The following is a 14,373-nucleotide window of genomic DNA, read 5'->3' on the forward strand; positions in this document are numbered from 1 at the left end:
GGCAGTTTCTTTGAAGGCAGTTTTCTCAGAAATGCACCCGGAGGCCCCGAGGCTCTGAGCTTTAACAGCCTTGCAGGTTGGATGGCCCGTCCCTGCCTAAGTTTTAACCAGAGCTTGTCGCAACCCGCAGCTCAGACCCAACCTTCGGCAGGGTTTGACTTCCAGTGTGAGACAGGTCCTAGGCCACACGAGTCTCTCTGCAAACGGCTGAAAAGCAAGTGCCAGGCCCCCAGGCCAGGCTCCACAGGAAGGGCTGTGTTGCTCACCTTCCCTGGGAACCAAAGGATCTGGAGGTGACCCAGCGGAGGATGAATTCCATGAGAGCTGCTGGCCTCACGTCCCGACTCACTCATTCAAGACTTCTATTGTGGCTTCCTCTTGCTGTTATGATAAAGTTCCAATCTTTTTTTATTTTTATTTTTTGAGATAGGGTCTTACTCTGTTGTCCAGACTGGAGTGCAGTGGCGTGATCTCAGCTCACAGCAGCCTCTGCCTCCTGAGCTCAAGCAATCCTCCTGGCTCCACCTACTGAGTAGCTGGGACCACAGGCAAAACCACCATGCCCAGCTAATATTTTAAATTTATTTTTGTAGAGATGGGGTCTTGCTATGTTGCCGAGGCTGGTCTCAAACTTCTGGGCTCGAGTGATCTTCCCGCCCTGGACTCCCAAAGTGCTGGGATTACAGGCATGACCACCATGCCAAGCCACGATCAACTTTTTTTTTTTTTTTTTTTTTTTTTTTTTTTAGCGGATTTTTTTTTTTTTTTTTTTTTTTTTTTTTTTTTGAGACAGAGTCTTGCTCTTTTGCCCAGGCTGGAGTGCAGTGGCACCATCTCGGCTCACTGCAGCCTCGGCCTCCTGGGTTCAAGTGATTCTCCTGCCTCAGCCTCCTGAGTAGCTGGGATTATAGATGCCCACCACCGTGCCTGGCTAATTTTTGTATTTTTTATAGAGACAGGGTTTTACCATGTTGGCCAGGCTGGTCTCGAACTCTCAATCTNGATGGGGTCTTGCTATGTTGCCGAGGCTGGTCTCAAACTTCTGGGCTCGAGTGATCTTCCCGCCCTGGACTCCCAAAGTGCTGGGATTACAGGCATGACCACCATGCCAAGCCACGATCAACTTTTTTTTTTTTTTTTTTTTTTTTTTTTTGAGACAGAGTCTTGCTCTTTTGCCCAGGCTGGAGTGCAGTGGCACCATCTCGGCTCACTGCAGCCTCGGCCTCCTGGGTTCAAGTGATTCTCCTGCCTCAGCCTCCTGAGTAGCTGGGATTATAGATGCCCACCACCGTGCCTGGCTAATTTTTGTATTTTTTATAGAGACAGGGTTTTACCATGTTGGCCAGGCTGGTCTCGAACTCTCAATCTCAGATTATCCACCCGCCTCGGCCTCCCAAAGTGCTGGGATTTACAGGTGTGAGCCACCATACCTGGCCCATGTTCAGCATCTTGATCTTGATCTTGAGGCCCTGCGAGGTTTGCCTTCTGCCAGCCCCACAATCTTATCACGACTGCATCCCGGGCCCGCCAGCCTTTTCTCTGATTGTCTCCCAAGCTCCAGCTAGTGTCAGAGCCTGATCCCTGCCCCTCCCTCCCTTCACTACCCGAGGCCCTCCGCCAAGTCTCAGGTTACCCTCACTTGCCTTTTTTCCAATATAAAGGAACGGCCAGGCACAGTGTCTCCTGCCTGTAATCTCAGTGCTTTGGGAGGTAGAGGCAGGGGGATCGCTTGAGGCCAGGAGTTTGAGACCAGTCTGGGCAACATAGGAAGGCCCTGTCTCTACAAAAAATTTAAGAATTCACCAGATTTGGTTGTGTGTGCCTGTGGTCCCAGCTACTTGGGAGGCTAAAATGGGAGGATCACTTGAGCCAAGGAGGTGGAGGGCTGCAGAGTGTTATGATCACGTCACTGCACTCCAGTCCCGGTGACAGAATAAGACCCTGTCTCTCCATGATGTAGAGAGGTATAGAGGGGATAACAGATGCTGAGTACCTGGCATGGAGGGGTGCTAACACACAAGGGCTGCTATCCCGTCATTGGGTTGTGACTTTCACACTTTCCGGCCAGATCTTGTCTTCCCTCGAGCTAGGCTCCCGTTGCATCTGGACTTGCAGTGCTTGGGATCTGAAAAGGAAGAGATAATCAGCCTTGGAGTGGAAGGCAAAGGATGGAGGGAAAGGGAACCATTCTGGGATCAAAGTGATGCTCGGCTTTGGAAGAAAAGGCCAGGAAGTCCTGAGAGGTGTGTCACCCTCGATGACATTGGCAGAGTGGACCCCACACCAGGGGCTACAGGGGGAGAAAGGCTTCTGTCCCACCCTGTGGAGCGGACAGCCTGGGAGGCCACTGACACAGGCCCCGAGAGCCCTGGGGATGGGGAGGAGGGAAGATAGGAGCCTTGGGCATGCTCGTGGCCAGTGTGGAAGATCTTTAATGGAAAAGGCTTTGATGGAAACCTCTGCAGACTGGAGCCGCTCTAATCAGTGCTAATTCATTAGGTCAAAAGCAGCAAACCCCGTTCCCAAACCCTGAAGAGTTCCCGTCACTGTGAATTATGTCTTTAACCACCAGCCTGCCATGGATTTGGGCAGGAACACGTGGTGGCCCACACACGCTGTAATTTCCCAAGGGTGGTGTTCCTTACGGTGACTGACGAGGCCACCGCTAATGTCCCGCTCAGCCATCTAGGAGCCCAGCTGGGGGTTTGGGTTTTTTGGGGGAAGGGTCAGTTCTCCTTCTAGAGAAAGGAGGGCAGGATCTCACTCTGTTGCCCAGGCTGGAGTGCTGTGGCACAATCATGGTAAGAGGGAAAGGTGGGGTTCAAACCCTGGTATGGTGGAAAGAGCCTTATGCCAGTCCCCAAAGCTGCTTGGAACCTGGTGGGCGGCGGGCCTCAGGCTGCTGCTCTAGGACGGCTGCATTCAGAAGTGACAGGGACCCTGAGCCACTGATGTTTAATCAGGGACTTGCTTGGTTTTGGCTTTGAAGACTAATCGGAGGTGACATGAGATCTCCCAGGGCTGACAGAAGCTGTTCCTGTCGGGCATGGGCTGGGGTTGAAGGAACTGTCAGAAGCCCTCAGCCCCGGGGAGGTGGTGGCGACAGGCATCTGTGGAGGACACCATCTCCCTGGTCTCCTCATGGCCTCCCTGCCCTGTGGCTGGGACAGGGCTGGGGACCGGGGCTGGGTGGGGAAGGGAATCACAGAACCAAGGACCTCTGCAGGGTCAACAGAGCAGTCCACAGGCCAGTCAGCAAACACAGAGGGAAATTATACCATCTGCATTTTTAAAAAAGAGAATGTGTTTATCATCAGAAAGAAAAAAGGCTTTAAAAAAATTATAAGGAAGGCTTCAATTGTGGCCAGGCATGGTGGCTCATGTCTATAATCCCAGCACTTTGAAAAGTTGAAGTGGGAGGATTGCTTGAGTTCAGGAGTTCAAGACCAGCTTGGGGCAACATAGTGAGACCCCATCTCTTAAAAAAAAAATTATCTGGCCTGATGGCATACACCTGTAGTCTCAGCTACTCAAGAGGCTGAGGTGGGAGGATTGCTTGAGCCTAGGAGGTTGAGGCTATAGTGAGCCATGACTGTGCCACTGTACTCCAGCCTAGGTGACAGAGCAAGATCCTGTCTCAAAGAGAAAAAAAAGAAAGGTTTTAATTACAAGAAAGGAGAAACAGGGCTGGGCGCAGTGGCTCACACCTGTAATCCCAGCACTTTGGGAGGCCGAGGTGGGCAGATCAGCTGAGGTCGGGAGATTGAGACCAGCCTGACCAACATGGAGAAACCCCGTCTCTACTAAAAATACAAAAATTAGCTGAGCGTGGTGGTGCATGCCTGTAGTCCCAACTACTTGGGAGGTTAAGGCAGGAGAATCGCTTGAACCCAGGCAGCGGAGGTTGCAGTAAGCCGAGATCGCGCCATTGCACTCCAGCCTGGGCTGCAAGAGCAAAACTCTGTTTCAAAAAAAAAGGAGAAACAGGCTTGAACAACTCCCCTTGCTATTCTACCCCTACCCCCTACCCACTATGTCAATGTAGGTTGGGGAAACTGAGGCACAAGAAAACCAATACTGAGGCTGGGCTGTTTCTGCCCTTAGAATTTTGATGACAGCATTTGGGAACTTGGTCCTCAGGTCAGGGAAGATTTCTAGGATTAAAAATCAATCTCTTGACCACTTGCAAGACTGGCTCAGAGGTATAACATGCAACTGACCAAACATCATCCCTCGTGCTTACAGACTATCCGGGGTGTGCCAGACACTTTGTTAGACGTCACTGATGAACCTCCAGAACTCTTTGAGGTGGGCGGTATTATCATCACCACCACCACCTTACAACCAAGAAAACAAAAGCTTAGAGAGGGCTGGGCACGGTGGGTCATGCCTGTAATGCCAGCACTTTGGGAGGCTGAGGTGGGCGGATCACTTGAGCTCAGGAGTTCAAGACCAGCCTGGGTAACATGGCAAAACCCCGTCTTTACAAAAAATTAGCTGGGCATGGTGGCACGCGCCTGTGGTCCCAGCTATTTGGGAGGCTGAGGCAGGAGGATCACTTAAGCCTGGGAGGTCGAGGCTACAGTGAGCCAAGATGGTACCACTGCACTCTAACCTGGGTGACAGAGGGAGATCTCTGTCTGAAAACAAAACAAAACAAAACAAATGCTTACAGAGGTTCAAGTTCATATACTTAGCATAAAGTTAGGATTTGGACCCAAGGTTTTCTGACTTCCCCTTGATTGCTACTATATAGCATCTAGAATTGCTTTTTATTTTTTTAAGTTTACCTTTTTAAAGGGTTGTAACCAGAAAGTATATGTGCAAAAGCTCCCTGAAATGTCACTTTTACATATAAGCTTAAGACAGAGTGAAAACCGTGCTCTGAGATGGCAGATACTGGCTCAAGGTTAAAAAGAACAACTATTGCTTCTCAAAAGACGAATCAATTGCTTAGTGCACTGTAGATTCCTCATGGTGGTGTTTTCCAAGTACAATCAATGCCCATTCACTGCACGATGAAGCCTGCTAGTTGACAAACAAAATGTTAGTTTTTCTTTTTTTCCTTTTTTTTCTTTTTGAGACGGAGTCTTGCTCTCGTTGCCCAGGCTGGAGTGCAGTGACACAATCTCCACTCACTGCAACCTCTGCCTCCTCGGTTCACATGATTCTCCTGCCTCAGCCTCCCAAGTAGCTGGGATTACAGGCATGCACCACCATGCCCGGCTAATCTTTGTATTTTTAGTAGAGATGGGGTTTCATCATGTTGGCCAGGTTGGTCTCGAACTCCTCACCTCAGGTGATCCAATAGCCTTGGCCTCCCAAAATGCTGGGATTGCAGGTGTGAGCCACCGTGTCTGGCTGGAAAATGCTGTTTTTTGTTGCCTCTCACTTAAGAATAAATAGATAGACAAGGATCACTTGATGGTTGAGGAAAGTCTCCACATGAAAGGCAGAGATCAAAAGGGTCACAGGGACACAAGGAACCTGCTAGAAGCAGACAATGCACAGAATAAGAAAAAATTTTAAAAAACATAACCTGGCTAGCACAGTGGCTCACACCTGTAATCCCAGTACTTTGGGAGGCTGAGGTGGGAGGATTGCATGAGCCCGAGGACTCGAGGCCAGTTTAGACAGTATGACGAGACACTGTCTCTACAGAAAATCAAAAAATTCGCTGGGCATGGTGATATGTACCTGTAGTCCCGGCTACACAGGAGGCTGAGGCAGGAGGATTGCTCGACCCCAGGAGATTGAGGCTGCAGTGAGCCATGTTTGCACCACTGCACTCCAGCCTGAGCAATACAGTGAGACCCTGTCTCAAAAGAAACCCCCAAAACATAACCTGATAATTAAGAATCATTTAGAGATGAGATGAAGCATTGTATCCATAAAGCAATGGTAGGGTGCTAAGAAGAGGAACAATCAAAGAACAAGTTAATAGCAATTAAAAATAAGGCAGCAGAAATTTAAAATCAATGGAAGGCTTGGAAGATAAAGTTGGGGAAATTTCCTGAAAAGTTAAATAAAAAGTTAAAGAGAAGGAAGATAAGAGGGGAGGGAATGAGATCAATTTAGAAGGTCTAATACCAATAAATAGAAATCCTAAAAAGAGATGACAATGACTGTGTCTTCTTGTTATATATCTTCTGGGGATAGAATATAAACCAAGGGATGAAATTATCAGAGAAATAATATTAGAGAATTCTCTGAATTTAAGAGCATGAGACTTCAGACTTAATAGGCCCTTTGAATATTAGTACAATCAGTGGAAAAGAATCTTCTCAGTGCACATTGTTCCAAAAATTCTGGCCACCAGGGAATAAGAAAAGACCCTAGAAGCTTTCAGAGAGAAAACCTCAGGTCACATGAAGAAGAATGGAAGCAAATATACCATCAAATTCCTCAATACAAATACTGGAAGCTGGGAGAAAATGAGGCAACACCTTCACGTTTTTGATGGAAAATACTTTCTTACCTAGGATCCTATATCCACCCAAACTATTGTGTGTGAAAATACAATAAAATTACTTTCAGAAAAGCAGGAACTCCAAATATTTGTCTCCTATGCACCTTTTCATTGGAAGCTACTAGAGGATACGATGCAGCAAAAAGAGGAAGTCAGCAATAAAGAGGAAGGTATGGAGCTCACAAAGCAAGGAATCTACTTGGGGAAGCAGCAAGGAAAGTCCCAGGACGAAAGCAAAGCGGCCAGGAGCGATCAGCCAAGATTGCAACCGGATCATGGAGGGTCCACAAGGGAGAGGTGGCCAGGGGAAAAACAGAATGATTTTCTGATATATTTGATAACTCAGGAAATCATGCTGTTAGGCAAATGACAGATCTGAGAGTCAGATGGGAAAAAATTAAGAATAAGTAATTTAAAAGAAACCCCAAGCAAATGCAAAGGAAAAAAAAAAAAAGAGGCAATATTAACTCCAGGCAAAAACGAAAGTGCAGACAAGAAAGAAAATCATAGCACACAACTTGCCTTCACATGAACAATATTTACCTAGTTATAATAATATAACCACCACAGATGAATCAACGCAACAGGTTGTGACCTAATGCAATGAGAGAATGGAGGAAGGGGAAGTGCTTTGAATGGGTTATTAGTAAAAGAGAACTAAATTCTCATCTATCTAACGGTATGTCAATCGATAATATCTTAAAACTAATATATCAACAAATAGCAAGGCAAACATTATTTAGACCTAGTGAAAAAGAACAGAAGAAATAACAGAAGAAAACAAGGTGAAAAAGAGGTGATTTTGTTTGTTTTGTTTTTTTGTCTAGTTTTTTTTTTTTTTTGAGATGGAGTCTTACTCACTTGGTCACCCAGGATGGAGTACAGTGGCACGATTTCGGCTGACTGCAACCTCCACCTCCCAGGTTCAAGCAATTCTCCTGCCTCAGCCTCCCGAGTAGCTGGGATTACAGGTATGCTCCATATCCGGCTAATTTTTGTATATTTAGTAGAGATGGGGTTTCACTATGTTGGCCAGGCTGGTCTCAAACTCCTGACCTTAAGTGATTCACCTGCCTGGGCCTCCCAAAGTGCTGGGATTATAGGTGTGAGCCACTGCGCTTGGCCTGAGGAAGAGTTTGAAGTGATTGCCTCTGGGTATCAGGACCAAGGGATGATGATGGCTGGGTTGAGGAGCGATGTTTTTCTTACAAGCCTATTTTACTTTCTTATTTTTAATTTTTTAATTAAAAAATATAATAGAGATGGGGTTTTGTCATGTTGCCCCGTCTGGTCTTGAATTCCTGGACTCAAGCGATCCACCCGCCTTGGCCTCCCAAAGTGCTGGAACTACGGACATGAGCCACCATGCCTGGTGTATTTTGCTCCTTTGCATGACTCATGTATTACTTTGATAAAAAATAAAACTAATTAAAAAAAACCACGTCAGTCATTGGAAATATGGATAATGCATTTAAGTATGAAAAACAAAATAGTTATCTTCAGTCTTCGCACACACACCACGTTCCATCTTTTGCAATGCTTGTGAGTCAGCTCACCCCTTCCTAAACTGAAACTGCTGACTGTGTACCTGGCTATTCATGGATATCACCTTGATTAATCTTCACAGAAGCTCAGTTAGGTGGTTTTATTACTCCCATTTTATGGATGAGAAGGTAGGATCAGAGCGTTCAATAATGGAGTGAGATCTCACAGCCAATAAGTGGAAGATTAGAGATTCCTACTCAGCCTCCCTGAACTCCACATCATCTGATCTTAATTAAACTAGCAATCATCCCAGCTAACGTTTATTAAGCATAGCATCTAATCGAACCAATTATATTCCTTGCTTCCTGAGCTCCAAATCTTCCTCTTTATTACTGTGTTTGTGTGTGTGTGTGTGTGTGTGTGTGTGTGTGTGTGTGTGTGTAGGTGTAGAGACAGGGCCTCACTATGCTCTGGAATTACAGATATGAACCACCGTGCCCAGCCTCTTTATTTAAGCTGTCATTTTGCTGGAACTTATACTCGAATAGCTGCCTCTGAAAAGGCATATGGAGTTGCTATTTGCCAGATATCGTGCTAAATGCTCTATGTGGATTATCTCATTTAATACACAAGACAACACTATGAGGTAAATACTCCTACCCTCCTCATTTTATAGAAGAGGAAACTGAGGCACTCACAGAGAGTTCCAGCAACTTGCCACATGTCTGTCTCATCTCTGTATCCCCAGGAGAACTTAGCGTGGAGCTATACTCTTCGTAGGTGTTCAATATATATATTTGTAGAGTGGATAAATAAGAATAAATATCAAATCTTGAATAAAATAAACATTAAGATTCCCATTGCTTCAAACCCAGGGAGTCCTCTGGAAATGAGCTGTCTTTGGGGGGCAGACACCTCTTTTTGCCAAGAGCTGCCTCAGTGCAAAAGCTCTGGAACCAGGAGGAGATAAACAGTCAGTTAGATAAATGCATCTCTGGTTAATTGATTTGCCTGCATGATTGGAGTGAATGGCTTGATATGCAGGGTTTAATTATTCCAATGAAACCTCCACTTAATTGAAAGGGCTTCTAGCAAAAAAAAGGGAAAGAGATTATTTAAAAGGACAATCTACTGCCCAAGAGAAAGGACTGAGGAGACATGGATACATGCCCGGACTCCAGCTATACTCAGTGTTTACAGCTCTGAAATGAAAGCTTGATGGAAAAGAGCCAGAATCATCCCTTCATGTACCACCTGCCCCATCCCCTTCATTCCTACAAAGAGGGCACTTGAAGAAGCAGCTAGAAAATTCCACCTGCAAGACGATTCCCTTGTATCCCAGTTAACTTTTTAACCTCTGTCTATCTCAGCTCATTCAACCAAAATCCTGAGATGATATTATTTCCCATCAGTTAACATGTGTTGAGCAATCAGCAGAGCTTCACTGGTACATATTTTGAAAGTAGCAATTATTTTAAATTTGCTGTAGTGTGGCAGGCACTGCCAGCTGCTGGCCCAATAGCCATTCTCTCTTACTTATTAATGGATCACCAATTTTGTCTGGGGGCATTACTGTACCCATCCAAAAACCTGTATTTCCAGCATCCCTTGCAGCTAGGTGGCTATCTGACACCACTCTGGCCAGTGAGATGTAGGTGGAAGTTTCTGGATGAGACATACAGGAAGGCTCTTTAAAAGGAGGCAGATTTCAGATGAGAAGAGCCCTTTACTTGTCCTTCTCTTCCTACCTGGAATGTGGGTGTGATGCCTGGAGGCATAGCAGCTATTTTGTGACCATGAAGACAAGGCCTTGCTCTAAGGATGACTGACTAGGATGCTACAAGAACCTCAGGTCGTTGATGGCAGCCCTGGACAGCTAACCTTTGAGTTCTTGGTCCATGAGAAGAGTAAAATCCCTAGCAGGCAGAAAATCTGATTCTGTTTCTATTATTTGCAGCTGCAAACAGTCCTAACAGATACAAGTGCCACACACAACCCACACTTTCTAAGTCATATTGGTCCTGGCCACAGATCTCTGAGCCCTGAAATCAGAGCAACTCTCTTATCCATCTATTCCTTCCCATTCCTTTCTCCTAGAGACAAAACCAGAGTTGGCAAGTGGTCAACAAGAACTAAGTATTTAATACCATCCATGTCTAAAGTGCTGCGGCGGACAGAAACAAATGGTGCGGCTCTGAGGGGTGAGCAGTACCACAAGGAGATAAGGATCGCCCAGGAAATTGTAACTCAGGGACGACACCCTCAGCCATTGGTTTAGCCATTCCCAGCTTTCAGCATGTAGGCAGGATGATTATCTTACCTGCCTGCTGTGGCACTTTGATTCCCCAGCACACCCCTCACTGTGCAGTCAATGCCGTCACTTCTCCAGCCTCTGCCTTATCCCCTGGGCTGCATCTCCCCCTGCATCAGCTCTTACTCTTCCGTATACACCCAACCTCCTCCCCATGTCACGTCACAGCCGAGCTTCCCGGTCACCATCCCTGGCAAGGCCTAGCCCCTCGATCCAGAGCACTGCCCACCACCCCAAGCATCCCCTTGGGCACCAGGCTGCCTCTAATATTCACACCTGAAGCTCTCCAAGGGGCAACATCATTTTTAGCTGACTCAGGCAAAGGGCCAATGGCTCCCAAAGATGAAAATGTCTCATCTTGATAGCTTTTTAGGAAAGGCGAGAGCATCAGTAGTAAGTTAGAAGGGGCTCATGTGCCCTGAACCCAGAGACCAAGGGCACCACCACACATCATCCCCCAGCCCTCCGGAATAAATCCACGCTTATTCTGCAGTGGCTTCAGATTTGTACAAAGACCATGAAGTGTGGAAGGGCACGCACCCCTTGTATTCCCAAAGGACAGTGCTTCCTGGGTCTCCTTTTTTCTAACATCACTGCAGAAAAGCTTTTGATAGAAGCCCAATTAGGAGTGACAGATTTAAATTGTTCTGAAATGCACATCAATTCATCACGTCCACTTTTTAGGAGCATTGGCCTCATCTGGATTTCAGGTCTGTGCACAGGGCTGATTGACAGCTCTGAGGGCCACCAGGAACCATGATGGGACCACTCAGCCAGACCCAAATCCCAGAGTGAGGTCACCCTCAGACTCCTGTCCAGTCAGGCTTGCTACAGGACTGGCTGGGGGAAACCCTGGCCTTGATAACGAAATACGCTTCTCTCCTGCTGTTGCCTTTGAAGCCTGGTCAGCAAATCTGCCTTCCCCACAGGAGACTGATAAGCAATTGTGACCACCAACTGATTCCAATTCAAGACCTCGCTGTGCTTTCAAAGATGGGCTCTTGGCTTCACCTGTGCACTGGATGGAATTTGTTTCATTGCTATGTTCTTCAGTGTCCTGGCTGTCATTTTATTGTCTGGGTTGGAAGCAACTTGGGGAGCCCATTGTCCCTCTTTGAGTTCTCCATGTCAGTGTCATGACTTGTTTGGGCCATGCTATCCAGTATGGAGTGGGTTTTTAATAAATATTTGCTGAATTGAGTGCTCTGACGTTTTATGATAAAAACATTCCGTGGTCACAGAATTACATTCAGTATCAGTCCACCAAGAAGAATGCAGTGAACTTAAGTGCTGTGATGGGCCCGGGACGGCCACTCTGCAGTTTCATCTGACTGCTCCAGCGGAGTGAAGACCCTCCCTTCATGTCACCAGTGTGCTGGGCACAGAACAAAATTTTGTACCACTTCTTTTTTAAATTTGTAATTGTTTTAACAGATGGGGTCTTGCTCTGTCATCCAGGCTGTAGTGCAGTGGCATGATCATAGCTCACTGCAGCTTCCAACTCCTGGGCTCAAGTGATCCTCCCAGCACAGCCTCCCAGAGCACTGGTATTACGGGGGCACACCACCACCCCTGGATAACTTTGTTTTTTAAGAGATGGAGGTCTCCCTATGTTGCCCAGGCTGGTCTTGAACTCCTGGCTTCAAGGAATCCTCCTGCCTCAGCCTCCCAAAGTGCTGGGATTTCAGGCATGAGGCAGCCTTCTGGGCCCAGTTTATGCTTCTTACCCTCTTTTGCCTTTGCTGGTTCCTACACCTGTTGTGAATTCCCTGGAGGAGGCCTCATGTGTACCCATCGGCGCCTTTCCAGCACAGCGCCTGGCCCTCCTTTGTAGAGTGACTGAATAAACAAGTCTCCTTCCAGCGTTTAGCCTGGAGACTTGACACAAAAGCAACGGCAAGGTGGGATACAGAGCCTGTGTTTTTGTGCATACGTTAAATTCGGGAGGAGGAGAGGTGGGAGGAAATTGTGTTACTCTTTGGTTTTGGGAATTCGAGAGACAGTCTGGAAGGTGCAAAATCAGACACGGGACAGGCACTGCCAGAGACTTGGGCATTAGCAAGCAAAACCCTGCCCCTGGGAGCCCTTGGGGCTGGCATGCGAATGTGTGGGGTGGGTCCAGCAGCCCCGAGAATCTTCTCAGTGAGAATTGGGCCCTTGAGTTTTATAGAAAAGGTCACCAGTATCATCAAATGAGTCCCACTCGGAGAGTGGCCAAGAACCAGAGGTGGAAGAGTCTGCAGGAGTCACAGTCAGACCTTAAATCTTCCTCATTATCTTCTCATCTCACTCGGCTGGCACTAGAACCCCCAAGGAGCCTGCGACAGGGTTAGGCCAGGCCGGGCTGGATGCCTTTGGATGTCAACCCCGGGAAAGTCCGCAAAGCATGGTAATGAGGATATTCCAGAGAGACTGCAGGGAGGGGTCCCACTCACTCACTCACTTGCACATTCTGACTCGTGCATTCACTCCCACTCACTAGTTCCCTCATTCATTCACTCATTCATTTATTCACTCACCCATCCACTCACTGACTCATTCATTTACTCATCCACTCGCTCACTCACCCATGCACTCATTCACCCACTCATTCATCCACTCACACATCCACTTGCTTGCACATTTACTCACTCATCCACTCATTCACTCACTCACTAACTCATTTACTCGCTCATCCACTCACTCATTCACTCACACTTCCATTCAGTCATTCATCCATTCACTCATTCATCCATTCACTCACTGACTCATCCATTCACTCACTGACTCATCCATTCACTCACTCATTCACTCACTCACTCACTCACTCATTCACTCACTCACTCATTGACCCACTCACTCGTCCACTCACTCACGCATCTACTCACTTATCCACTGACTCACTCATGCATTCACTCACCCATTCACTCACTCATTCACTCACTCATCCATTAACTCATTCACTCACTCATCCACTCATCAATTCACTCACTCATTCATTCACTCACTCGTCCACTCACTCAGCCACTTACTCATCCATTCACTCACTCTCTTTCATTCACTCATTCACTCACTCACACACTCACTCACTCATTCACTCACTCACTCATCCACTCATTCATTCACTCACTCATCCATTCACTGATTCACTCTTGCACTCACTTATGCATTCACTCATCCATTTGCTCACTCATTCATCCCTCACTCACTCATTCTCTCACTCACTCACACATTCACTCACTCACCCACTCACTCGCTCGTCCAGTCACTCAAGCATCTACTCACTTATCCACTGACTCACTCATGCATTCACTCACCCATTCACTCACTCATCCATTAACTCATTCACTCATTCATCCACTCATCAATTCACTCACTCATTCATTCAGTCACTCATTTGTCCACTCAGCCACTCACTCATCCACTCACTCATCCATTCACTCACTCTCATTCATTCACTCACTCATCCACTCACTCACTCACGCATTCACTCATTCACTCACTCACTCATTCACTCACTCATTCACTCACTCACTCATTCACTCACTCATCCACTCATTCATTCAGTCACTCATCCATTTACTGATTCACTCACTCTTGCACTCACTCATGCATTCACTCATCCATTCGCTCACTCATTCATCACTCACTCACTCATTCACTCACTCATGGATTCACTCATTCATTCTCTCACTCACACATTCACTCACTCATTCATTTATTCATTCAATCATTTACTCACTAGTCCATACACTCACTCATCCATTCACTCAATCACTCATCCACTCATTCATTCACTCATCCACTCACTCATCTGCTCATTCATTAATTCATTTACTCATTCATTCATTTGCTCACTCACTCACTGACTCACTCATTAGATTCAAAAAGCACTCCTAGATGCAGAAGGCAAAAAAATGGAAGAAACTTTGACTATGAGAAGATTCAGGGAACGAAAAATGATAAGAATATGCCACACATGACAAATACAGGAGGTTCAGAGCTGAGAGAAAGAGGCAGGGAAAGAGAAACTCGGAAGAAAGATGGTGAAAACGGCCCCCAGACTCATTGGAAGAAGAAAGAAGTGGCAAGAAAGACCGGGGGCTGAGGAGCAGTGAGAAGGAGATTG

At 46.7% G+C, this 14,373-nt stretch overlaps 1 protein-coding gene across 1 annotated transcript in view; it reads right to left on the bottom strand.

Moving 5' to 3' along the window:
• Positions 1 to 14,373, bottom strand: part of CARD11 (caspase recruitment domain family member 11) — a 152,892-nt gene that overhangs the window by 54,673 nt on the left and 83,846 nt on the right. The window contains exon 2 of the mRNA XM_017894718.1: positions 1,994 to 2,125. Coding sequence (XP_017750207.1) covers positions 1,994 to 2,000 — 7 coding nt within the window. The 5' untranslated portion in view covers positions 2,001 to 2,125. The remainder of the gene's footprint in view (positions 1 to 1,993; positions 2,126 to 14,373) is intronic.

Source organism: Rhinopithecus bieti, unplaced genomic scaffold (assembly GCF_001698545.2).
Source record: "Rhinopithecus bieti isolate Rb0 unplaced genomic scaffold, ASM169854v2 scaffold_1017, whole genome shotgun sequence".
Taxonomy (NCBI): domain Eukaryota; kingdom Metazoa; phylum Chordata; class Mammalia; order Primates; family Cercopithecidae; genus Rhinopithecus; species Rhinopithecus bieti.